Source organism: Sturnira hondurensis, unplaced genomic scaffold (assembly GCF_014824575.4).
Source record: "Sturnira hondurensis isolate 20B ecotype Veracruz unplaced genomic scaffold, ASM1482457v3 Scaffold0014854, whole genome shotgun sequence".
Classification (NCBI taxonomy): domain Eukaryota; kingdom Metazoa; phylum Chordata; class Mammalia; order Chiroptera; family Phyllostomidae; genus Sturnira; species Sturnira hondurensis.
Genome location: NW_028087485.1, coordinates 1,680,682 through 1,707,297, shown reverse-complemented (window position 1 = coordinate 1,707,297; position 26,616 = coordinate 1,680,682). Strand labels below are relative to the sequence as shown.

General features: G+C 41.8%; 1 protein-coding gene and 1 pseudogene across 1 annotated transcript in view; one reads left to right on the top strand and one right to left on the bottom strand.

Annotated features, from left to right (window-relative positions):
- Window positions 1–797: 797 nt before the first annotated feature.
- Window positions 798–1,137, bottom strand: LOC118999379 (signal peptidase complex subunit 1-like; annotated as a pseudogene).
- TDRD1 (tudor domain containing 1) overlaps window positions 1,136–26,616 on the top strand; it is a 40,710-nt gene continuing 15,229 nt past the window's right edge. The window contains exons 1-17 of the mRNA XM_037063819.1: window positions 1,136–1,276; window positions 1,712–2,042; window positions 4,153–4,211; window positions 7,688–7,832; window positions 9,479–9,584; window positions 10,288–10,348; window positions 11,234–11,338; window positions 11,551–11,733; window positions 12,263–12,406; window positions 12,927–13,098; window positions 14,076–14,162; window positions 16,130–16,297; window positions 16,419–16,526; window positions 17,394–17,564; window positions 19,716–19,958; window positions 20,548–20,685; window positions 26,158–26,268. Coding sequence (XP_036919714.1) covers window positions 1,136–1,276; window positions 1,712–2,042; window positions 4,153–4,211; window positions 7,688–7,832; window positions 9,479–9,584; window positions 10,288–10,348; window positions 11,234–11,338; window positions 11,551–11,733; window positions 12,263–12,406; window positions 12,927–13,098; window positions 14,076–14,162; window positions 16,130–16,297; window positions 16,419–16,526; window positions 17,394–17,564; window positions 19,716–19,958; window positions 20,548–20,685; window positions 26,158–26,268 — 2,473 coding nt within the window. The remainder of the gene's footprint in view (window positions 1,277–1,711; window positions 2,043–4,152; window positions 4,212–7,687; window positions 7,833–9,478; window positions 9,585–10,287; window positions 10,349–11,233; window positions 11,339–11,550; window positions 11,734–12,262; window positions 12,407–12,926; window positions 13,099–14,075; window positions 14,163–16,129; window positions 16,298–16,418; window positions 16,527–17,393; window positions 17,565–19,715; window positions 19,959–20,547; window positions 20,686–26,157; window positions 26,269–26,616) is intronic.

Here is a 26,616-nt window from a genome sequence, read left to right as displayed (position 1 = left end):
ACTGCACAAACCTTTTTTTGTGTTTCAGTTGTGTTTTTATCTTTCTTGAAATAATAAAGCATAATACGCCAAAAATGTTGTGTATCATTTTCCATCTTCCATATTAAAATGGCTGCAAAAATTCACCAATTTTGATAAGTTTCTTAAAAATGCATGCTGATATGATAGCTCTCACCATACAATCTAACAAAATGGTTTTGAATGAAGTTAAAGACAACCAAGCATCACTGGAGGCACTGAATGGAAAAAGCATGATGGACTTTTTGGCCAACCCAGTGGGTTCAGCGTTCCCAAGGACGGACATGCAGAGCATCGGGTATGAGAGGGCAGGGGGATTCTGGAGGCCAGAAAGGTAGGCGATGAGCTGACTTGCCCAGGAACCTCTGTTATATCTCACCGTTAAGTTGCAGGGTATAGGCTCAAGATATTTCTTTTAAAATATGAAAGTCCTTTCCAATTCCTTTGTTTCAAAAGCTTTTTTTTTTACACTACGAATTTTCATTGAAAACATTAAAACAGCTTAGCTAATGATGAATTACAAGCTTTGATAACTAAATTGTACAACCATTAATGGGGCAGGTGCACGTGTTCATTAATTTTGTAGACCTGAAAGAAATTTCACGTGTATTTTCTGTTCTCCATTTCAGAGAAAGATTACGAAGCAGTCTGAAGTATGTGTAAATCAAAGCCCAACTGAGAAGGGAAATACAAAGAGAAGAAAATCTATACTCAGCTGTCCTGTGAGAGAGCATAGGTGGTTATTAGCTCATGTTTTGGGTGTGAAAAGTTAGCTTATCTCACGTGATCCAAAGCAGGTGCAGTAGTAAAGCTGAATCATGACTATTTTTAGCATGTCTCTTAGTTTTTCTTTCCCCTGCTTTCTTGTCTTCTGTGCCCAAGTCTTGAAAGGGTTAGCACTTGGTCCAGTGACAGAGGGTCCGAGGTGAAAGTGTCAGCAGACACAAAGAAGCAAACCCGGCCCTAACTGTATAGACTGTTCACCCGAACTGTTTGGCTAGTACCTGTAGAGAAAGCCAGCTATTCTGAAAAAAGAATAATTCCCTGGAATGTCTGTTCAGCTGGCTCCTGGCCTTTGCAATCCATTCGCATGGGCGGCGAGCTCAGGTGCTCCAGCATGACGGGCAGAGGAGGCGGGCAGCACAGCAAGGGCAATTCGACTCGGACCGAGAGGGGTTGGGGACTGGGACGGCTGCGGCAGCCCTGGAGTAAGGCCTCAGATGGACCCAGCGGGCCCGAGGCCCCACGTTGCTCCATGGCTAGGTGTCCTGCACTGAGGGAGCCTGCAGATCCATTCCACTGCCCATGGGTCCGAGCAGGGCACTGTGAGCACTGTTGGTGCTGGTGGGTGCTGGGAGCCCTGACCTGCCCTGGCCCCTCAAACTGTCCCAGACTGCACCTCCATGGCTTAATGGCACCTGGTCTCCAAAGCTTTTAAAAGTAAGGGATGGTGTGGAGCTCTGAGATTGCTCATTTGATGTCTGGAGTTAGTCTTTGGTCACATTGAGTTCTGTTAAACCTGGGATTTGTACTCACTGATAGTAGTGTTTTCTTCCTGTTCCTGTAGGCCAGGCTTTGACATCACGGTTGCATCTGCTTTAGCGTTGTTCACGAGAATTATCTGGTACCTGGGTCTGCAGTGCTTCTTCTTTCACAACTAAATGTTGCTTTTTTCCTACATTTCTTCCCTTAGACTTCTGTGAATGTTAAATCGCCACTTGAAGTGATGTCAAGAAATAGTTTGGAGGCATCTACTTCTAAAATGACAGAGACATTCAATTTTGAGAAAAATGAAAGCAAGCTTCCACCACCTGATTCTTTAAGAAGTCCTGGAGGGCATTCTAACCACCCAAATTTCAGGTTGAAAAGCCCAGAGAATGGAAGTAAAAAAGGCAATTTTTTGTTTTGTGAGCAAACCAAACACTATCTAGCCAGTCAGGGAGACAGCTCAGCATCCGCAAACCCTCAGAGCATCAGTGGAGAAGCCGTCGGGGCCGAAGGAGACGGGAGGCTGTTGCCAGCAGGTGAGCTTAAACTGCAGGCTTAACATGTCTTGTTTTGACGGTTTCTTTGACTTTTTGCAAATATATATGTATATGTGTATGTATATGCCATTGGGCTATTAACATAATAGCTGAGCGGCTACCATGCAGTATTTGCATTGAAATACTTATTTAGAAGGGAAAGCCGAATACCAACGAGCCACCTTTAGCTGCATTGATCAGAGGAAGGGTTCCTGGGGAGAGGATGTCTGCAGATGAGCTTGGTTCCACCACAGAGAGCTGTTCAGTCTGGGAGTGTAGAAAGCAGACACTTTTGACTCTTTATGGGTGTTCTAAAGATTAGCCACGTTTTAAAAACATAGTACCGTCATGGCTTTATGCATGTAATAGCTCAGAGAGATTTCTAAGACGTTAACTTGTGTCATTTTACTTTAAAAATTATCCTTTAACCCTAATTCTGAAAACCTATTATTTAAGGAGGCTGGACCCTGATGGAAATTAGCATCTTTGAACTTATATGAGATGTGGCCTTTTAACATTACGGTGACATAGTTCTCAGAGTGTGGCCCTTGGGCTTCTAGGGTTTGCCGACAGGTCAGATCTGTTTCTCTACTAAGGTTTCTCTACCATTTCTCTAAAATGTCTGCCCTTTTGTAATGGTTGTGCTGACTTTACACTGATGTGCAGAAACAGAGGTGGGTAAACCGTTGGCATTTTATTAGCTCAACTTTAAGCAGAGACACCAGGCTGGGCTGGTGATGTTGAGTTTTCCGTGGCCATCCACTCATAATTAAGACACAACCAGAGGTGACAATTTTACTTAAGAACGTCCTTGATACAGCAGGATGAATTATTAATGAACCTTGACCTTGTCTACAGGTATTTTTAGTATTTGTGTGACAGAATGGGTGTTATCCTCCTCACTTTGTGGCATGTCGAGTGTGGAAAGCACACATGCCATTGAATAGTGGGGTGAATGAAAACCTTTTTGGAGGAAATGCCATTTTTACTTGAAAAGAATGACAAACTATGGTTATTCAGACTTAGCTATCTCGCAGTTTCTCAAAAATGAACTGATTCTGTCACTTCAAGAAAAAGAGCTGACCATATTTTGTTGCTAAAGATAAAATTCAAGTTTTTAAGCAGAAGTGAAAATTGTAGGAAACCTGTATCTATCCCTCTGAGCTTGACAGCTTCCCAGTACTTAAAAGACTTTTTTGGTGAGAGGTGGGTAGCATTGACACATTTTTTGAGATGGTGTAATGAAATATGCCTGCTTTTGAAAGATCTGCATAACTCAGTTTTTCCATCTTCCCGAATGCCCAGTGCACGACGTCGCTTTGCTGTGTGTGGGTACAATGTCTTCCAAGTGGGAGACAAAGCGGTGGATTCTAATGCAAGTATGAAACGTTTATTGATATGGTTTTAGATGCCACATTACAACTAACCCTTAAAATACCACTTGAGTTCGGTGTGAAATTAAAAGAAAATACAGTCATCTGAGAAGACCATGATAAATACTTCTTTTTTGTGACCACATATCTGCATGAGGCCAGGTTTCCTTCAGGTACTTCAGTCCAAGCAGCACGTGACCACAGGTTGACTGGGAAAGGAGGTAGGCAAACCCCGCTGTCACTGATGAAGCCTGAGAGATGAGCAAAAATGTAGAAAACAGGTGCCACTCTCCTCACAGTGTTTTTTCCTTTGGAAAATACAGGTTTTCCCCCCCCTAAAAAACTATGTCAACATGTAATGCATTTGCAGTTTTTAAAGTAAATATTTTTAAGTTCTTAGTTGACATTTCTAGTTCTTAGTCTTAATTTCTAATAAGAGTATGTGTTGATAAAATAAACCATGTAAACAAAAGCTCTTAGTGGTCCTTCGTGGTTTCTAAGAATGCAAATGAGTCCTGGGTCCAAGAAGTCTGAGAATCATTCCCTCAGCAAATGGAGAAAAGCTCACCATGGGGGGAGGAGGAGTCAGGGAACCTTCAGACAAGTACTGGTCCTGCCGCTTTGAGACTGTTGTGGTGTAGCTTTATTATCTGAATGTTACCAAATTATGGTACCTTACATGTTGGGGAATAAATTCATATTCAGCTTTTACCAGGCTTTCTACTCTCCCTCCCCAGGAAGGTCTGCGTCACCGTCAGATGCTGGAAGGAACTCACCACCCGAAGAAGTGAACAGTGTGAGTTACGGGGCTTTATTATGTCTGGTGTTTTTGTTGGGTAAAAGATTCTAAACATGTTTATGTATAACGTTAATGAAGAATTGTTCAATATTCAGGAATTATTTAAGGTCTGACTTCCTTTTCTTTAACCTCGTCCCTTTTTAGAAATAAAATCAGCCTTTTCTTTTTTAGGTAATTGTAGATTAATACAGAATCACAAGCAGTCATGGAGATCCTGGGTAGCCTTCACCCAGCCTCTCCCTAGGGTAACAGGCTGCAGAACTGTAGTAGTATTATATCCCAGCTGGAATATCAACATCAATACTCAAAATGCAGAGCATCTCCATTACTGCGAGGGGCCGTCGTGTGCCTTTTTCATGGCCATCCTTCCTTCCTTCTTTCACCCCTGGCAGCCAGTAATCTATCTAACCCATATTTCCAAAATATTGCCATTTCTAGGATGTTATATAAATGGAATCAGATGGGGACCGGATTTTTCAATCAGTGTATAATTCTGCGGTGATTCCTATAGGTTGTTGACTGTATCAATAGTTCGAATCTTTTTACTGATGAGTTACAATCCATGGCATGTTTAACCATTCTTGCGTTGAAGTACATACATCTGAATTGTCTCCAGTTTTGAGATAATGCAACCAAAACTGCTGTTTGTGTGCAGGGTTTTATTTGAACATAAGGATTTTTTTCTCTAGGATAAATTCCCAGGAGTGCAATTTCTGGGAAATACACTGGTTGCGTTTAAATACATGATTCAGGAATATTTTCTCCAAGTTTGTAGCTTGTCTCCTCATTCTCTTAATGGGGTGTTTAGCCCAGCAAAGTTTTTTTAATTTTTATGAAGTCCCGGTCCACACCTCCAGTAATGGATTGTGCTTTTGGTGCCACTTGGTGTCAAATCTAAGAATTCTACTTTAGATGCAGAAAAAATTTGAGGTTTCTTCCAAAAAGTTTTGTTTAAGTTTTACATTTAAGTTTGTGGTCCACTTTGAGTTAATTTTAAGTTATAAGACTTAGGTTGAGGTTGAATTACTCATTCATTCACTCACTCATTCATTCATTTTGCCTAGGGACGTCCAGCTGCTTCAGCAGCATTTGTGGAAAATACTCTTTCTTCCACTCTTGCTTCTGCACTTTACTCAAAAAGTAGTTGGTCATGTTTGTGTAGGACTCTTCTGGATTCTCTGTTCTTTTCTGATGCTTTAGGGGTCTGTTCCTCCACCAGGACCAAGTTACTGGAGCTATGTAATAATTCTTGAAGTTGGGTGAAGTTGCTCCTCCCAGTTTATTTTATTTTATTTTAAATTGTCTTGGCTAGTCTAGTTCTTTTGCCTACTGGTGTACATTTTTACAATAATCTTGTCTAGGTCTACAAAATATCTTGATGAGATTTTTCTAGGAATTGTTTTAAACATATATATCAACTTAAAGATTATTTACATCTTTACTCTGTGGAATCTTATAATCCATGAAGGACAAATCTGTCTCTCCATTTATTCAGATTTTCTTTCACTTTGCAGTTTTCAGCTTATAAATCCTGTACATGAATTTTTTGTTCCAGTATTTCTTCCTTTATCATTTCCTTTACCTTTAGAGAAATTCCTTTAACCATTCTTTTAGGATAGATCTGCTGGTGACAAAAATCTTAGTTTCATTTGCGAATGTCTTGATTCTCTCTTTATTTTTTGAAAGACATTTTCCTGGATAAGTTTCTTAGTTAACAGTTCTTTGCTTTCAGCACTTAAAAACTGTCCTGCCACTTCCTTCTGTGGTATTGGATGAAAAATCTGTTGTTGTTGGAATTGTTTTTTCCCTCTATGTAAGATGTTATTTCTCTGTCTGCATTTAAGCTTTTTTGTTGTCTTTATCTTTAAGAAATTTGACTAAGATGTGTCTTGGTGTGTAGTTCTTTGAGTTTATTCTCTTTGAGGTTTGCTCGTCTTCTTAAATTTGTAGATTTATCCAAATTTGGGAGGCTTTGGTCATTATTTGAGTACTTCTTTAGCCCTGTCTTCTTTCTCCTTTTTTTGGGGGGGGAACTCTTTGAAGACACGAATGTTAGACTTTTGCTTATAGTCCCACACGTCCCTCAGGCTCTGCTCACTGATATTTTCCCCACTCACTTTTCTTCTCCTTGTTCAGATTAGGCAAGTTGTATAGTTTGATCTTCAAGTTCCCTATTTCTTTCCTCTTTTCCCTCCATTCTGTGGTTGAGCCCCCCCTCCCCCCCCGGAGTGTTTCTGCTATTGTACCTTTCAGTTTTAAAATGTTTCCTTGGTCCCTCCTCATATCTGATATTTCTTTTCTGAGACTCCCTCATCCTTCTTTTTAAGCGTGTTCATAATTACTTGTTGAAGTATTGATGGCCGCTTGAAAATTTTTCTCGGATAAACTTAACATCTGTCATTTTGATGTCAGCATCTTTTCATCTTTTTATTCACTTATGATTTTCCTGGGTTTTAGTGTGACAGTTTTTTGAATTGAAACTGGGACACTTTGGGTATTATGTTATGAAACTCTGTACATTATTCAAATTTCTCTTTTAGACAACCTCCCCTGATACTGCTCCATCAGGAGAGGGAGTGGGTGTCCAGGCTCCCTCTCAGGTGGGAGTGGGTGTCCAGGCTCCCTCTCAGCCTCTGCTGGCACTGAGGGGGAGTTCTTCTTTGCTGCAGCGTGAGGGTGGGGTAAGGTGGGGCGAGAGTTGGCAGGCTACAGGGGGTGTGGAGGTGGGAGGGTTTGGAGGCACTTATTGCTGTTGAAGAGTGGCAGAAATGTCCTGACTATCCCCTAAGTGTCCTCTAACACCACCCCAGTGGTGGTGGCTTGGAGGTGTGGGGGTTACACTCGCTACTGCCACAGGGAAGTCCGGGCTGTCATGTGATCTCCTTAGGGAAACCCTGCGGGGATGAAACGGTGAAGCGTGGGCTTCCTCCTCTGCTGTCCTTCCCTGGTGCCACCCTGGTGGGAGGGTGGGCACCTCCTTACAGCCTGGTGGAGGGGGTGGGTCTCGGCTACCTGCTCTACCTTTGCTGGTGGAAGTGGGGCCACGTTTTTTCCTGTGGTGTTGGTCTAGAGAACTGTAGTTACTGATAAAAGTTTTCTGTCTTGCTGGGCAGCCCATTTCCTGGTCTTTTGCCTAGCGAGAGCAAGCTCTTGGTTGGGGCTTGTATGTCTTCACCTTTTGGTGTTTCTGGGCTGCTGACTTTTCCATACATCTGGGATATAGGAGGCAAAAAGAGAACTCTGCGACTCATCGCCATGTTCTTCTGTGGTCCCAGGGTTCCTAGCCTGTCAACTGCCTTCTTTCAGAGTTGGCATGTGTTTGTTTTACCCACAAGTCCAGGGTGTTCAGTTGTATTTAGTGGGAAGAGGAGGGAAATGTAGATCTTTATCTTCCCAGAGAGGAAATTCCCAAGCTAGTGTTTTTAAAAATGGTATGACCAAGTTTTAATACTGCTCTTCTCTTTTCTTAATAGAAGTCTAGCAATAGTGTGTCTCCTGCAAAGTCAAAAAAAACACACAAGTTGGGTCAGAATTCCTTGTCCATAAATAATCCAGCGCTCTTCAGCTCCTTAGGACCTCCTTTTCGGTCAACTACTTGCCATCGCTGTGGCCTCTTTGGTAAGCATGTTGCTCTCCGTTGTGTTAGTCATTCCGCTGCACATTTGAAACGTATTTTACAGGATGTTTAAAATACATTGAGTACAAACAGAGTAGTGTGGGATATATACATCATATACCCAGCTATCAGCACACTACCATTTGTTCATCTCTCCTTTCCCACTCTTACTGCTTCTTTACTTGACTATTTTTTGTAGTTTTTTTGAGCTAGAACTTCCCTGCATTGAAATGCAGAAACTCACACCCATATCAAGATACAGAATGTTTCCTTCTTTTCAGCAAGTCCCCTCATGCCCCTCTCACTCCCTGAAGGTAACTGCCACTGTTTGGATTTTGTTTTTTTCACCAAACATTATTTTGCCAGAATGTTATATAAATGAAATCATACAGGATGGACTCTTCTGTGTAAAGCTTTTTTCATTTAGAACAATATTTTTGAAATTCATCCATGTTGTTAAGTGTACATTAATAGTTTTTGTGTTTGTCACTGAGCCGAATTTCATTGTACGGTTATACCATGATCTGTTGTGTTTTTGTTTGTTTGCTTGCTTGCTTGCTTTTTTTGAGAGAGAGAAACTTTGACTTGTTGTTCCACTTATGTATGCTTTCATTGTTTGTTTCTTGTACATGCCTGACCGGAGAGCAAACCTGCAACTTGGGTGTACTGGGATAACACCCTAGCCATCGGTATTAGCTGGCCCGAGCTACCACGATTTGTTTATTGTCTTTTTGTTGGAACCCTTCACTGTGTGTTTTCGACTGTTGCGAATAGAGCTCTGTGTGTATTTCTGCACGAGTTGTTGTGTGGCAGTATGTTTCATTTCTCTTGGGTGCATACCTAGGAGGAGAACGATGAGCCAGAACGGTAGGTGTGTGTTTAGCTTTGTAAGAAACAGTCAGACCATCGTCGAAAGTAGGCTCATTTTGCGTTTCCATTGGTAATGAATTCTGGTTCCTTCACATCTCTGTCTACATCAGGGGTTTTAGTCGTTTTAATTGCAGTGGGGTCGCTTTGTGGCTTTAATGTGCATTTTATTCATCCTCTGCGATCTAGTTTCTTATGTGCTTACTGGCTATTTGGATATTTAGTGTCTCTTTGTTCCCCCTGTTTCTTTTAAGGGTAGAGGCATTTGAGGCCAGCTTGGTTTTGTTGTGTTTTTTTTTCTCTTGTTTTTTTTTTTTTTTTTTTAGATAATCTGCTATTTTTCAGCATGGATACTGATAGGATTTTTAAAAATACTTTATCTCAACAACTTCCTGGGTTTTTCTGGTTGTGAGTTTCTTCACTGCTTTTTGTTTTGTATTTTTTTCAGTGGCACGGGGTTAAGCCATGTCAGAGTCTGCCTGCACAAGTCTGTGTCCACTGCCACCGATTTTCTGTCTCCTTCAGCTGCTCCTTTCATAACATGCGCTCTGGGCTCTGCTTTAGGAAAGTCAGTCATGGGTGCAGTCTGCCCTCCCTCTCATTTCCACCTGCATTTTGGGAGAGCTTTGGAAGTTTAATTGTAACAATTATGAACAGCATAAGCCTCTTCAAGTCTCCTTGATGTGACTGTAGAATGCTATTTGATATGTCTGGTCTTTGAAAATGTCCTACTCTAGGCCATAGATCGTTGGAATAAAATGTCACGGGCTGTGTTCTGTAGGGTCGCTGAGGTGTTCACAGTGCAAGCAGACGTACTATTGTTCTGTGGCGTGCCAGAGGAGAGACTGGCCAGCACACAGCATCGTGTGCAAACCCGTGCAGCACAAGTAAGTCTGTGTTTTTATTCACTAGAGAATATTGAAAAATTTTTATGGTAGTATCGAGATTAAATCTGGTAAGCAGGCCATGACTATGTAGAAGTTACTACTTTGTACTTATTTATTGAGGTATAACATAAAGTGTGCAAATCTGAAGTGATCAACAGCTCTACAAACCTGCAAGTTTTCATGAGTATAATTTTATTAGGTTGGACATATTGAGGGTTAAAACCTAAAGTGACTTTTTAAATGATTAGAGCTTTAAAAAGCCCTTTTAGTTATATATGCTTAACTAAAGTTGACTAAGGTAGAATTCTCACAGTGCTTCTTGGATTATGATTTTGAAATACATATACCTTACTTGTGTGCTATTTACCAGTTTACTGGACAGTTCCATCCATACAACCTTTGATCCTCAAAACTACCTCTGGATAAGGCAGGGGTGCCTCCCTTATACAGAGAAGAAAACCGAGGCTTGGAGACTGGGGCTCCCCCCCTGCACAGAGCAGCTTTTTCGGAAGGAGCTCTCCGGTGCGCAGGAGGGTGGGCTGTCGTGCAGACTGCGCTGGGTTGTTTCATTTTGTACTGGGGCGATTCAGTCTGGAAGAAGCTGTTTTTCTGGATTTTGTCTGTTGAGAATTTAACATAATTGTGGCCCTTACTCTTAATTGCTTCTGTACTATAAATGTTATAATCAATTGCTTTATTTCAGTTTCCACAAATTTAAAGATAAATCAAGTTTTGAAACAGAGAACATGGAAGTGAAAAATGAGGTATGATCCAGACTTATTTCTGCATTTCTCCAGTGTTTATTTAAGAACAAAAGTTTCCTGCCGAGTAAATCTGTAACCCTATGATCGGTTTGGTGACCGCTGGGGTCACTGAGAAGTGTCCACGCGCAGCCTTTTTCTCAGTGGGAAACCGCCTGGACTGGAGAGAGTCCCTTCTTTGCAGCCCTGCGGTGCACGTGCTCTGGCCTCATGAACTGGGTCCTAATGGGCCCTGTTCCCTAGTGAGCATTTCTTCCGTCCACCCCTTGCTCCTGTTTAGCCAGCTGTATGGGCTGAATCATTCACAGTCTGAAGACTGTTGGTTGTGTCCAGCCATTTACAGATCATTTTTAGCCTTGTCTGGCTGGTACTTAAAAAAAAAAATGTCCGCGCACGTCTCAGGGGTTCCTGGGAGTTTTATTTTGTGCATGGGGGTGGGAGTGGGGATTATTCCGTGACAGGGTGGCTACTCCCCTGTCCTTAGGGACAAGTCCTCTGGCTGAGGGGCCAGAAAGGCAGTCTCCAGCCGGGCACTGCTGTGCCGAAATGTAATAAACCGTGAATTCTCAGGCCTTGTCAGAAACGTGTATAGTCTGCCTCGAATAGCTATTCCTCCAAAAATGTTGCCAAGTGCAAACTTAAAGCACCCCACCCCTTTTAAGAAACTCAACGTTCTCTTCATTGGCACGGCACGATTCTTGGGTGGCCCCAGCGCTGTGCACACGGCCTGTGGACAGTGAGTTGAGGGACTCCTGAAGGTGTGTACTGTTCTCTTATTCAGGACTGAGAGTCAGGCTACTTGGACCTTGATTCCAGTAGATAATGGCCACAGCCTCGCTGAAACATGTGCTTGCATGTAACTAATTTCTGTGTTGTTTTTTAAACCAGAGTAACTATCCACTTGGAGTTACCAAAGAAATAGCCATTTGTGCTGATAAAATAATGTTTTCTGATTTGAGAAGTCTCCAACTCAGGAAAACCATGGAAATAAAGGTATTTGTTGTTTAATTTTCACTGGCAGAAATGCAAAGATTTTATTTCCTTTTTTATTTTGAATGCATAAGGTAGCTACAAAATGTCATCTGATGAAATTGATAAAAATTGCAAAAACTGTAACACGTCTTGTATCTTAATCATAAAGCTTTAATAAATTCATATTTACTTGTGTTTCCAGTGAATGACTGCATCTTTTCTGTTTTTGAAAGGGTGCAGTTACCGAATTCAAACACCCAGGTGACTTTTATGTGCAGTTGTATTCTTCAGAAGTTGTAGAATACATGAGCCAACTGTCTGCGAGCTTAAAGGAAACATATGCAAATACAGTGCATGAGGACGATTACATTCCTGTTAAGGGGGAAGTTTGTGTTGCCAAGTACACTGTTGACCAGGTAACCTCTGTTGAGATGAATTATTTAATAAGACGTTTTACTTTACTTCGGTCCTGTCAATTTGACACCAGAGCTTTTAATGGTGCGGTAGATGGCTTAAAGGCGAGACTGGGCAGACTTCTGTTTTTCTTTCCCCGGCAGCGTCCCAGGCTCTGCTGGGTTACTTCCTCCCTGGGCTGGCTCTCTCCAGCTTTGTTTATAGGCTCCTCAAGGGCTGGTTGCAGACAGATTGCCAGTCTCATTCAGAGCTTGTGCTTGTTTGTGTAGCTGAGCCAGCAGTGTGTCATAGAGTCTGCCGGGTTAGAGTAGAATAGTGTGGCAGTATTTATGGATATTGAAGTGGCCCAATTGGACAATTTTAGCTGTTTCTTAGCAAGATTATTAGAAATTACGTTAACTTGTTCGTTGAGCGCCCTGAAGTAGAACAATAGTCTTTCCTTTGCACGCTCTGTAGATGGGTCGAGAATTTCTAAACCTAAGGTTGTGAAATGCTGTTTTGAAGTGGAGTACCATTTTTACTTTATTTCAGACCTGGAACAGAGTAATAATACAAGCCGTTGATGTAGCACAGAAGAAGGCACAAGTCTTATATATTGATTATGGAAATGAAGAAATAATTCCAGTAAACAGAATTCAGCAACTAAACAAAAACATTGATTTGTTTCCTCCTTGCGTGAGTCTCTTTCACTTTGTACATTCCTCAGAGGATCCCAAAGGGGCCGTTTTTAATGTTTGGTGGACACAGTATTTGCTCGTTTGGTCCTGCCCCTGGTACCTGTTGGCGTGTCCTTTTGGAAACACTTAGTGGTTTTTGTGGCTACTTTAAGTACTATCTCAGGTGAGAAACTGTTAGCATTTTTAGGCACATTTTATCAATCTGCTCTATAAAAGTAATCATTTTTCTATTTACACTATTTGAAAGTGACCTGAATCGATGCATAATTGAGTGATAATTATTATCCTTTTATCAGCTTCTCAAGCATCAAGTCCCAAAAGTCAAAGCATTGTGAAGAGAGTACCCACACAAAAAAATAATTACATATCAAATTGTGTATTTGGTTACTACTATTGAATAGTTTTGATAATTTTTCTGCAGAAAGCACATTATCTTATGAAATTATCACATGATTAATTAGAAAAAGTCGTTTTCAAATACGGATTTTTCTTTTAGTAACTTGTGCAACATTTTTCAGGCCATCAAGTGCTTTGTGGCTGGTGTCGTTCCAGCGGAGGGGAGTTGGAGCGATGACTGCATCAGGACTGTTAAGTCACTGCTAATGGAGCAGTGCTGCGCTGTAAAAATTGCTGACATCCTAAAGGACGAGGTGGCTACGTTTGCTGTGGACGTCGTGCTGCCCAGTTCAGGTAAGACCTGCCTCCTTCTTCTTCAGTGGAGTGCTCAATATGTTCTTCAGTATCTGCCTGTTGTTCAGAGAAGGAATAGAAACGTGACGTGCGGCCAAGCACGCCCTTCTCCGGGGTCATTCGGACTGCGACCAAAGACGTGGCCTCGGCCCTGCTCTTGGCCCTGCAGTTGGCGGTTTGTCACGGACTTGGCACGGATTTAATCCACGTGGAACTGAGTGGATTAAAAGGCTAGGTCTAGACTTCATGTGGGATAACTGTGTTCTCCTTTTAATATAGCTATAATGTAATACCTGTTCCTAACTTCCACTCCTTTATTGAGGAACTCGGAAATCTCTCTGAGAATTCATTCATTCTCATCACCATTGCTTCTTCTTGGAACAGCCTTCTCAGAACTGTGTTTCGTTAGTATCAAGACTGAGTACACAGTGTTCAGGTTGTGGAAGCAGAACCGCTCCAGAACCCCACGAAGCTGCCACTCTGGCTTCGTGTCTGTTCGGAAGGGGACTTCTTCATGGTGCACTTGTGCTGCCTTGGTCTTCAAGGTGTTGCTCCTCTGCTTTCAGAGGCTCAGGGTCAGTTGGGGGCTCGGTGGCAAAGGCCCTTGTTTCAGCCGTACTTCATGTCTGAGAAGTGGTAATCTCCTGTGTTCAACTCATTTCCCCCCATAAACAACATCTCTCTAAGCACCCCAGTGTGGAGGTGCAAAATCTTTCTTGCTGATCACAATTTTGAAGTGCTGTCTTTTCATGAAATTTTCTTTCAAGTGATGATGGGAATTTTGCCTCAATTTTTAAAGCGGAGCATCACTAAAACATATTTTGCATGTGGAAACTGAACCAGTAAGCAATATGCTAGGGCTTTAATAGGTATATTCTCTAAATCATGTAATTATGAGTCATTTGTTTTATATTTATACTTTTCCTCAATATCTAGTATATATCTCAATGTAGATCTGTTTCCTTAATCACTTTTAGGAAAACTCTTAGACCATGTCCTTGTGGAAATGGGATATGGCCTAATACCCGAGGGACAGAATTCTGAGAAGCAAAGTGCAGATCAAAGTGAGTATACACATTTCATAGTGGCTGGCGTAGTATCACAGTTGCCAAAGAATGTCTCCTCTGCTAAACAGAAAACACTGCTGTCACAGTGTCAGGTTCATGGGAATGCTGATCATTCTGTAAATGTTACACATGAAAGGTGGCATTTTTATTTAGTAATACCTTGTTTGTGTTTTCAGTCTCCCCTGCCTAGTTCTTCCCTGTCTTTCAAATTTATCCTTGACATGATAATTATCAGAGATTACAAAGTACTAAATATCATAATGCTTTGGGTTGAGGGATTTTTAGCTAGTATTTCCTTAGTTGAATTTGTTTTTCTTCCTTATTTGGGTATTCCAACAATAGTAAACAGGGCTACAACATCGTGTTGTAGTAGGATGGTATTTCGTTTGAAGTTTTTATTTGCATGCATTTCCTTTTCATCTGTTTTAATGAGAACCCAGGAGTTTTGCTCTGATCATTTTATTCTCTCATCGCCTGGTCTGATGGGTCCTTTCCTGGAGTCTGCTCCTCCTTTATTTTGCTCGTTTACCAGGTCCCGTTGTGTGCTGCTTAACAACAGGGCGTTCTGAGCAACGTGTCGTTAGGTGATTTTGCCCTTGTGCGGACACGGTGCAGTGCCCTCACACAGACCGGGCTGGGGTAGCCTGCACTGTATTAGTACGTGCTGTACCGGCAACTCACAGGTTTGCGTCTGGCAGCGGCGCCACAAACTCGGGAGCAGTGCCTCGCGCTGCGATGCCATGATGTCACGAGGATTTTTCAGCTTCATTATAATCTCACAGGACCACTGTTGTATATGTGTCTGTCATTGACTGAAACGTCGTCGTGAAGCACGCGACTCACCTGAATTATTTTAAAATGTATTTTACTGGCCATGCTCCTACAGCAGCCCCAGTTTTCCCCTTTGCCCTCCTCCACCTGGTCCCCCGATTCCCTCCAACCTCCCCCTTAGTTCATGTACAGGGGCTGCATGTAAGTGCTAGCGTGACTGTGCTTTCAGTGAAGTTGTGCTTCCTGGTCTCATTCCTCCAGAGGTGATTTCCGATTAACGATGCCGTGATTGGGCTCATCCAGTCACTTAAACAAACCTCATTTACCCGTGACTCTGCCTTCTCTTTCACCTTCATCTCTTGCTCTGATTGGTTGTGAAGTCTTTATTGATTCTTCATCCCAAGTGACCTTTTTGTACGTATTTTTTTCTTTTTTCCTATTACCCTTTATTTTTAGTTCAGGAATTCTTAACACTCAAGACAATTGCAACAACCCTTTCATTTTTATCTTTTTGTCTTCTGTCTTTGTTCTTATATTACTGCCTACATGACATCCCTGAAACACAAATCTTGGCGTAACAACTCTGCTGAAAAGCTTTCAGTAGTTCTTTGCCGTCCAGTGGAGAAAACGCAAACACTCCGTGGTCTGATAGCAGTCATAGTGGAAACCAGAAGTGTTGGTGGTGTCTGGGGAGAGTGTGGACTGAGGAAGAACAGTGAGGGGCCTACGATATCATGGAAGAAGCTGTGATGGGCAGGGTGGGAAGAGCACGGGGGAACTGTTGCCAGAGCATCAGCAGAGCAAAGGCTTCTGGGAGGCAGTCGTCAGTCATGGCAGATGCTGCAGAGGTATTGGAGGAAGGAACCGAAATCACTGAGCAGTACCTGCTTCAGCACTGTGCTGTGGAGGTGTGCGGTGCTGTCACAGACCTGGTGTGAATGAGGACGTGCGGGTGCAGGGGGCGCACCCCTGGGGGGCTCCTCATCCAGACTCGGGGAGAAGCCTCTTCAGAGTGATACCACACGGAGCAGGAAATGACCAGGCTGCTGGCGACTGGGAGCACTTGGGCCAGGGGGTGGGGAGAGAGCAGCACCTGTTAAGGCCTAGAGGCGTGGAAAGCACAGGTGGGCCTGAGCAGCTGAAAAATTGGATGAATGAAGCCAAAATGATTTGTTTTTCTGTTTTCTGATGAGGTGAGCCTGAAGATGTTGGAAAAATGACAGCTGAAAACAAAATTGTTGTAGACAGAAGAGACTTAATCCCCAAAGTGTTAACTTTGAATGTGGGTGATGAGTTTTGTGGTGTGGTTTCCCACATTCAGACTCCAGAAGACTTCTTTTGTCAAAAACTACAAAATGGCTGTAAGTAAATTTTCCCAATCCGTGCTCTCGAGGTAACACACTTCAAGAGATTCAACATGCGAAAATGAAGATGATGTGTAGTGTGTATGCCTTTTGTCTGAGAAGTGGTCTGTGTCTGCAGATAAGCTCGCGGAACTGCAGGCCTCCCTTCGCGAGCACTGCGGCCAGATGTCCCCTCGCTCAGATTTTTATCCAGCCATCGGTGACATCTGCTGCGCTCAGTTCTCGGGTAAGGGAAGAAACTGAATTCTTTGCTCATTGTTAAGTACTTACGGGTGAGATAGAATCTTCTGTTGCCACAGGATGGCTCTATTTGGAACTTGAGTATTAAAGTACACCAATTGTGTTTTTAAATATGTCCAGTTAAACTACATCGAAGCGTGTCAGGGAACAGGACCCGTGAGAGTGTGTATGGTGAGGCGTGGGTAGAGGAGGTTTTATTGTTTTGTCAGCCCTGTGGTTTTAGGAGACTGGTGCAGATAATTCCATTTACATCAGCGTGCAAAGGTGGTGGCGGGGGGTGGGCTCATGTTTTCACCAGCGTTCTTCAGGACAGCCAGAGCGCCCGCCTAGCAGCCCGGAGCGGTCAGTGCACCCCCTTGGTGACTGCACAGGCCTGGCCTCGGATGACTCGGTTCTGTTATTCTGGGCTGATGGGAGGTCCAGTGGCCTCACAGAAGGGGAGGTAGCAGTAGGCCTCCAGGAAAATGATGGCTCAGTCGGTGTAGTCTGGTTCACTCGTACGGCCAGGTATTCTAACGTTAGCTCTGCTTGATGCCTTAGCAAATGGTCCACGTACTGAACAAGACCTGGGGGATTGACGTGACCAAAACATGTTCTTTGTCCCAATGAGCTGTCAACTAGGCAGATGAGGCACAGAAATAAATAATGACAGCATACAGCATGAGTAGTCAGTAAGGTAAGAATAAAGGTGCTACTGTAGGAAGTGAAGGCTCCCATTAAGCCGAGATAGCAATGTGAATAAGCATTAAGCTCAATGTTAAAATTTACAAATGACCATTTCTAAATTTGGGGAGAAAAGTTTTGTTTCCGGCCACACGGGAAAGTCGTTTGAGACTGAGTCTCCTTTTTTCAGAGGATGATCAGTGGTACCGTGCCTCCGTTTTGGCTTATGCCTCCGAAGAATCTGTGCTGGTTGGATATGTAGATTACGGAAACTTCGAGATCCTTAGTTTGAAAAGACTGTGTTCCATAACGCCGGAGTTGTTGGAATTGCCCATGCAAGCAATAAAGTGTGTGCTGGCAGGTAGGAGAGTTTTATGATCCCAGTATTCTTAAGCTACTGAAACCTCGAGTAGCAGTATTAGAATTGAAATTAAACTACTGATAAGATAAAGGACTATGTTCAAACATAACTTATCAATGTATAAAAGCAATTCTTTTAAAAAAGATTTTATTTACTTATTTTTAGAGAGAGGGGAAGGGAGGGAGAAAGAGAGAAACATCAATGTGTGGTTGCCTCTCATGTGGCCCCCACTGGGGACCTGGCCTGCAACCCAGGCATGTGCCCTGGCTGGGAATCGAACTGACGACCCTTTTGTTCACAGCCTGTGCTCAATCCACTGAGCTACACCAGCCAGGGCTAAAAGTAATTCTTAATAGAACATTTAAGAAATACTAGCTGTAATAAAACAAAATTCAATGTTATGAAATTGTGTTTTTTTGCTGTTTATGGAGCCTGTGTCATGAATATCATAGAAGCCTATTACCCACATAAAGTAGAGGGAAACTGCTTGTAAAAGCAATAGGAACATTGCAGTGTGTGCTTTTAGAAGTTGCTATTTGTGTGATTTGTCCCACGCATGGGGGAGGTTCTTCCTTCTATGTCAGTAACTGGCCTCTACAACCTTCATTTAAATGTACCCTGGTTTAACTAGCTATTTCCAAGTTTTTGCTATTAACAATGTTCTTTCAACTACATTTTACATCCTATCCAAGATCATTTACTTAAGCTAGGTTTCGAGGTGTAGATATATTGCAAAATGGGCCCTTAGGAGAAGTAGGGGTGTCAGTGGGTATGCTTCTTTTCATGTTTGTGATTGTGCTTCCCGAGGGGTTGAACTGGTAGATGCGTCCGCCAGAAATGTAGGAGGCGGTCAGTTTCTTCACACGTTGGTGCACCAGGTAGATACTGCGTTGGCCAAAAAGTTCATTTGGGTTTTTTTCTGTAAGGCGGCTCTAGTGGCACTTAGTTGTCTTTAACTTCTTTCAAAACAATTTTGTTTTGAAATTTTGTTTGAAATTTTGTATTGTGACAGCTGTCATATCAGTGTGCCTTTTTAAAAAAACTTAACAAAATTGGTGGATTTTTGTGTGGCCGTTTTAATACTGAAGATGAAAGAAAATAAGCAACATTGGCACATTATGCTTTATTACTTCAAGAGAGGAAAAAACAACTGAAACGTAAAAGAACAGGTTTGTGCAGCGTATGGAGAAGGTGCTGTGATGAACTGAACGTGTCAAATCTCACTAAGTGGTTTGTGAAATTTCGTGCTGGAGGTTTCTTGCTGGACGATGCTCCACAGTCAGACAGACCAGTTGAAGTTGACAGCAATCGAATCGAGACATTGAGAACAACCAGTGTTCTGCCACACGGGAGACAGCTGACACACACAAAATAGCCAAATCAATAATGTTATTCACAAAAATGAAAAATGTGTCTTTTATTTTATAAAACAAACTAGACAAACTTTTTGACCGGCCCAGTATTTCCATCTTATTTTACCTTGCCAGTTTGGATAAGCTGAACATGAAATTATTTTAATTTGCTTTATTGCCAGTGCAGCCAAATACTTTTCTGTAGGTCTCTTGGCTCTTCTGTTTTATGAACTGAGTGTAAGCCTGGGGTTGCGGGTTTCTAAGTTCCATTCGGGGAGAGCCACAGGTGTTTGTCCTGCGCTGATTGGACGGGCCACCGCGGCTTCTGGGTTGTTCTGTACTTCTGTTTATTATTTTCTTAACGTTAGTGAGATGTAATTTACATAGACCACAAAATTCACTTTCTGAGGTGTGTAATTAAATGGTTTTTAGTACATTTACCAAGCTGTTCAGTTATAACTGTACCCAGATGAGACCTCTCGTGCCATTTATTGCTAAGCCCCCTCTTGCCAGGCTGTCAGTAATCTACCTCCCGCCTTCATGGATTGGCTTTTCCGAACATTTCTCATCAATGGAATTTTTTTTTTTTTACATAGACATAGAAGCTTTTTACAGGCTTTTTCTGTGTAATTTTGCCTTTATTTTCGTGTTTAGGAAGTCCTTCTGCTCAGATGGAGCGTTTTGGTTCCAGTGTTTGTCACAGATTACTTAAATTTACCTTTCTGGAAATGAGAAATGGAATTTCTAAATGCTTGCTGTAAGAAATATTTTTAACCTCCTTTTTAAAATTCTGTGTTAGGAGTGAAGCCATCATTAGGAATTTGGACCCCGGAAGCTATCTGTCTGATGAAAAAAGTTGTGCAGAACCAAATGATCACGGTGAAAGTGGTGGACAAGCTGGAACACAGTTCTCTAGTGGAGCTTACCGATAAGTCCAAGACACCTAACGTCAGTGTGGCGCAGGTTCTCACAGACGCAGGCTTTGCCGTCTGGGGAAAGGGGACAGTGACAGAGAAACCCAGTGACATGAAAGAAGCCAGTGGTGAGTAACGTGCCAATTAGATGGTGTTCGTGCTGAAGGTCAGATGGTCATTTTGTCAATGTGTGAGTTCTCAGGCTTTCAAAAAGAATTATGTTGAGCACCTGTTGTCTTTTTAAATCAAGCATTTAGCCCAGGCCTGTGTGGCACAGTGGATTGAGCACCAGCCATTTGAGCTGAATGGTCACCAGTTCGATTCCCTGTCAGGGCACATGCCTGGGTTGCATGCCAGGTCCCTGGTTGGGGGCCTGTGAGAGGCAACCAGTTGCTGCTTCCCTCCTCTTTTTCTCTCCTTTCTCAATAAATAAATAAAATCTTAGGGAAAAAGTCAATAATTCATCCAAATACAGTTAAAAGTGTGTTTGGGAACTGATAATTTGTTGAAAGTTTTATAGGTCACTGATAGCTGAAAATCAGTCACAAATGTGAAGGAATTTGAAATGTGAAATTCACTGAGGGTAGTAATAGTTAACTGGAATACTGGTAAACTTTCTTATAAATTCACTAAGAAAATAATGGAAATTCAGTTCTTCCAAAGCATAATATATTTCTAAGGCCATTTGTTTTTACGAAATGTCCATTATTCTCACAGTTCCCTTGGATGGAGAAGCCAAACCAAGTCTATCGGCATGGACACGGGTTGGACTTGCTGTTAACCAAACAGTAGACGTTGTGGTCTGTGTGATATACAGCCCCGGAGATTTCTATTGTCATGTGCTTGAAGAGGGCGGTAAGTGGACTCTTGCATTTATATACATTTTTACAAATAAACTGGTGTAGATAATAACTCAGGATGAATTTACTGAGTGGTACTCTCCTTCCAAGAAGGGACAAATGAGTATTTATACTTTTAAGAAAGATCTGGCTGTATTTAGTCCTTTTATCCCATGTTAAGCCCTTATTCCTGTCTCTCCTTATAGGTAAACCAGTTTAGATTTTACAGAATGTCTCCTGAATTCAGTTTTTTTTTTAAAGATTTATTTCTGTTCAGAGAGAGGGGAAGGGAGGGAGAAAAAGGGGGATGGAAACATGAAGGTGTAAGAAACATCGATAGGGTCACCTCTTGCGTGCCCCAGACTGGGGGCCTGGCCTGCACCCCAGGCGTGTGCCCGGACTGGGAGTTGACCCCATGACCTTTTGCTTTGTGAGGTGATGCCCGATCCACTGAGCCACACTGGTCAGGTCTCCTAAATTCAGTTTTGAAAATGAAATTGTTGATTTCATTGAACTATAACATACGTGTAACTAAGTGTACAAATAAAAGTGTGACATAAATGATCACAAAACACTTGAGTAACCAACATGTAGGCCAAGAAATGAAACAGTGCCAGTCACCTGGAAGTTTCCTTTATGTCTCTTCCCACCACTGCCCTTTCTCTTTCTCAAAAGTAAATACTGTCCTGCCTTCCATTCGCATAGATTAGTTTTTTTTGGATTTGAACTTTATAAAAATGGAATTGTACACTATGTCCTCTTCAGGGCCTTGCTGCTTGTTTTTCACTGTTTTTGGACTGGGCCATTATTTTTTACCTGTAACCGTTGCTTGTGTTTTCGGTGCTGCACAGTGCTGACTGTATGCATGTACTGCCGTGTGTGTTTCTGCTGTGGGCGTTTGGGGTGTTTCTAGTTTTGAGCTATAAAATGATGGTAGTGTGGACACTCTGGGACAGTTCAGTGCACATGTGTACATATTTCCATTGATTATGTACTTGGGAAGGAAATCACTGGCCATATCTTAAAAGGGCATGTGTATTTTCTGATTTCGTCAATGAATGCCACTTTCCAAAGTGAATATGACAATTGTTAATTTCAGCGTTCTAGCTGTTCCACGTGCTCACAAACACTATTTTCTGCCTTTTTCATTTAGCCATTCCAATGAGCATCATTGGTTTTAACTTTTCTGAACCTTGGTTTTTCTCTCCGTCTGTTGAGGATGCTAGATAACTAGGCTCCTGTCTGGCTCCCAGTTTGTGAGATTTGTTATCTCTTCATGTAGAATCACCTGGTAAATAGGACATTGTATCATATAAGATACAATTTAATTTTTTTAGTTATTTATAATTTATTTCCATGGGTGATTTACAAGCATATGGTATAAAATCATAAAGTTACAGAAGAGTCCCAGCTGGTGTAGCTCAGTGGGTTGGGTGTCATCCTGCAAACCCAAGGATGTTTTGTTCTGTTCCTGGTCAGGGCACATGCTTAGGTTGCCAGGCAGGTCCCTGGATGGGAGCACATGAGAGGCAACTGATCAATGTTTCTCCCCCTCTCTTTCTCCTTCCATTTTCCCTGTCTTTAAAAAATAAATACATGAAATCTTTTTTAAAAGTTGCAAAAGTATGTACAGTAGAAAGTAAGTTTTCTATTTCCTCTTCTTAGTTTTCTAAATAGCTTTTCAAAAGTACATACTCTATACCTAGGCTTATATAGATATATATTCCTTTATATGTAGGCATAGATGGTAAAGTACTGTCTATATATAATTTTTGCAGTTTGCTTTTTTTCTCCTATTCTATCGTTGACATAGCGTTTTCTCTCTTATTTTTTAATATTTTTTATTTTGGAATAGTTTGAGATTTACAGAAAAGTTCCGAAGGTGGTATAAAGAGGCCCTGAGCTCCCTGCACCCAGCTTCCTCTGCAGTTAACATCTGACACAATTGCACGTCTGTTACAACTAAGACCAGCATTGGTACATCGTCTGAACTAAACTCCAGACTTTATGTAGATTTTACTGGGGAATGTCCTTTTCCATTTCCACTAATGGACTTTTCTAGGATCCAATCCAAGATGACATATTGCTGTTGTCTCCATTCTTTTTCATGGTTATGTGGTATTCCACCATGTGGATTTACCCTAATTTAATTAACCTAGGTGTGGATAACTGTGTTTCTAAGCTTTATTAGTGTTTCCAAGGATTAGTGTCTCCAACTTTTATTAGTAAAACAATACTTGTACTCTTTAATTTTATTTTGGAAGCATGTCATAGGACAAACTCCTAAAATTAATTTTTAAGTCAGAGGATGTGTATGCTTGTGCTTTTGAGAGATAGGTCTTCAAGAGGTTGACCAAAGCTAATTTCCGCAACAGTGTATGGGAATGCCTTGCCCACACTAATTCTTTTTTTAACTATATTTTATTGATTATGCTATTACAGTTGTCCCAGTTTTTTCTCCTCTTTATCCCCCTCTGTCCTGCACCCTCCTCCCTCCAGCATTCCCCTCACCCCCCTTAGTTCACATCCATGGGTTGTACATATAAGTTCTTTGGCTTCTCTATTTTCTATACCATTCTTAACCTTCTGTCTATTTTGTGCCTACCACTTATGCTTCTTATTCCCTGTACCTTTTCCCCACATTTCCTCCTTCCCCTTCCCCGCTGATAACCCTTTATGTGATCTCCATTTCTGTGATTCTGTTCCTGTTCTAGTTGTTTGTTTAGTTTTTGTTTTTTAGATTCAGTTGTTGATAGTTGTGAGTTCATTGTCATTTTACTGTTCATAGTCTTGGATCTTCTTTTTCTTAGGTAAGTCCCTGTAACATTTCTTATTAAGAAGGGCTTGGTGATGATGAAATCCTTTAACTTGATCTTATCTGGGAAGCACTTTATCTGCCCTTCCATTCTAAATGATAGCTTTGCTGGATTGAGTCATCTTGGATGTAGGTCCTTGCCTTTCATGACTTTGCCGACTGCTTTTCGGCCCCTTCTTGCCTGGAAGGATTCTTTGGAGAAGTCAGCTGCTAGTCTTATGGGAACTCCTTTGTAGGCATCTGTCACCTTTTCTCTTCCTGCTTTTAAGATTCTTTCCTTATCTTTAACCTTAGGTAATGTGATTATGATGTACCTTGGTGTGTTTCTGTTTGGATCCAACTTCTTTGAGATTCTGAACATTCTCGACTTGCATGTCTAGTTTCTTTGCCATATTGGGGAAGTTCTCCTTCATTATTAATGTTCAAATAAGTTTTCAGTTTCTTGCCCTTCCTCTTCTCCTTCTGGCACCCCTATGATTCAGATGTTAGAACTTTTAAAGTTGTCCCAGAGATTCCTCAGTCTCTCCTCATTTTCTGGAATTCTTGTTTCTTCCTTCTGTTCTGATTGGATGTTTATTTCTTCCTTTTGTTCCAAATTGTTGATCTGAGTCCAAATTTCCTTGCCTTCACTGTTAGTTCCCTGTATATTTTTCTTTATTTCACTTTGTGGAACCTTCATTTCTTCCTGTATTTTGCAACCATATTCAGCCATTTCTGTGAGTATCCTGATTACCAGTGTTTTGAACTCTGCTTCCGATAGATTATCTATCTTCTTGTTGCTTATAGTTCTTTTTCTGGAGTTTTGATCTGTTCTTTCATTTGGGCCGTATTTTTTTGTTTGGGTGCACCTGTTATATTGTAAGGGGTGAAGCCTTAGGTATTTGCCAGAGTGGGGCAACCCACGGGGCTGCATATGTGGGGAGGGCTGCGAGAGGGAACAGTGCTGCTTCTTGGCTCCCGTCCCACTTGCAGTCGCTTCCCCTGCTTCTCACAAGTGGATTGTGCCCTTTCAGGTGCTGATTTCCAGGTGGGTGGCTTTGTGTACATTCCAGGACCCTGTGGGTCTCTCCAATGGGCTCTTCTATGAGACTGGGAATTTTCCCGCTGCCACGTCCACCCCCTCCAGGTTTTTTCAGTCAGAGGTTTTCAGGCTGTATTTCTCCCGCACTGGAACCCTGGGCTGAGTCTGTCTCGCTCCCCAGTTGTTCCTCCTGGTTCATCTGCACATGTTGGACTGCCTGCTCTGCCAGCTGCCACCTTGCGCTGCCCCCTCCCACCCCCAGTCCTCTAGCTGCTGCCTGGCTGCGAGCCTTCACCACCCCTTCTACTGGTCTGGATGAATGTTTCTTCTTTAACTCCTTGGTTGTCAGACTTCCATACAGTTTTTCTGGCAGTTCTGGTTGTTTTTTGTTTTTAAATTGCTTGTTATCCTTTTCTTGGCCGTGCAAGGAAGTGAAGACTATCTAACTGTACCTCCATCTTGTCTGGAAACCCACCCCACCCCACCCCCGTTTCTAATAGTGTGCCCTTAAACTTGCTTATTTTGGCTCCTCTGAAAGGTGACAACTTTAACTTGTTATAATTTAATTTTCATTTCTGTTCATGGATCTTTGCCACATATTTAAATAACACTTATTTTTCTTTTACTTCTTTCATGTTCAGACCTTTTTGCTTGGCCTTTTGAAGTTCTCTGTGGTTCTCTGTGTCTTCAAATCCATCTCTGGTGTTTTTCTTAGTGCTTCACCTTCCAACTTCTCTTCTTTGCCAAACTGCATTCTATTTTGGAGTAATTTGGGATTTACAGAAAAATTGCGAAGATGGTACAGAGAGTTTCTGTACTGCCCTTACCCAGTTTCCTGTCTAGTTAACATCTCACATAATATTGGTATACTTGCTACAACTAAGAGACTTCATCAGGTGGTTTGGCCGCTTAATTCTATACTTGACCTCAGAGCCATTTCTTCCTTCTGGAACACCCTCTCCTTTTCTCTCAAACATGGCAGACTTCAAAGTTCTGCATGAAACTTTTGTCACACAGAGCTCACCTCTCTGAGTTTCCTGAGCTGGTGCTATCTGTGCCATCCATTGAGTAGTACTGTGCGTATTGCTTTAGGGCAGTGTGTGTGAAACCCTCCTTTCTGCACAGGTCTGTACACTGTTTCCTTGTCTGTATACAAAACACATGCTCTAGTCCCCTGATAACAATGCCACAGTCATGCCACTGCACCCAGTGAGTCATTGGTGGGAGGATTTACTAAACAGTGGCTTATTTGCTCAGCTGCTTTTGACATTTTATTAAACATTTTATTTATTAATTTTTAGAGAGAGGGAAAGGGAGAAAGAGGGAGAGAAACATCAGTGTGTGGTTACCTCCCACATGCCCCCTACTGGGTACCTGGCCTACAACCCAGGCATGTGCCTTGACTAGGAATTGAACCAGCAACGCTTTGGTTCACAGGCCAACATTCAATCCACTGAGCCACCCCGGCCAGGGCTGCCCAACTTTTTAATAAGGAGAAGGGAAAAGCATTTGTAAGGAGAAGGGAAAAGTACTTAATAGTTGTTTGGGGATGTACCTGAGATTTTGTGATTAAAACATTTTCCAGCTTCAAAGAAAAATCTGTTCTGTGTGTTTTTTTAGTATTAAATGCTGTACATGTATTGTATTTTCAGCTTTAAAGAAACTCAACGATTTGAACAAATCACTAGCAGAGTTTTGTCAGCAGAAGTTGTCTAAAGACTTTAAGGCAGAAATAGGGCAGCCCTGTTGTGCGTTTTTTGCAGGTGAGTGGCTGGTGGTGCAATCCTGACTCTACCAGAACCTTCTATTTCTTGACATTCAGCCCTTATTTTTTTATTTCAACTTTTATTAAATTTATTGGGGTGACACTGGTTAGTAAAATTATATGGGTTTTATCAACCTTTATTTTTACTGTGTATTTTCTTCTGATGTTAAAGCAATTATTTTTTACACTCGATAGTAAATGCATGCTTAAGATGATGTTTTTTTCTTCTCTCTTTGTAACAACAAACCTCCAGATGATACTTTCATACCTAAACTTTGTTCACCTTTGTTAAATGCTTTTCTTTTCAGAATTTCTGGTAACATTAGAATAAGTTAAATAATGGAAG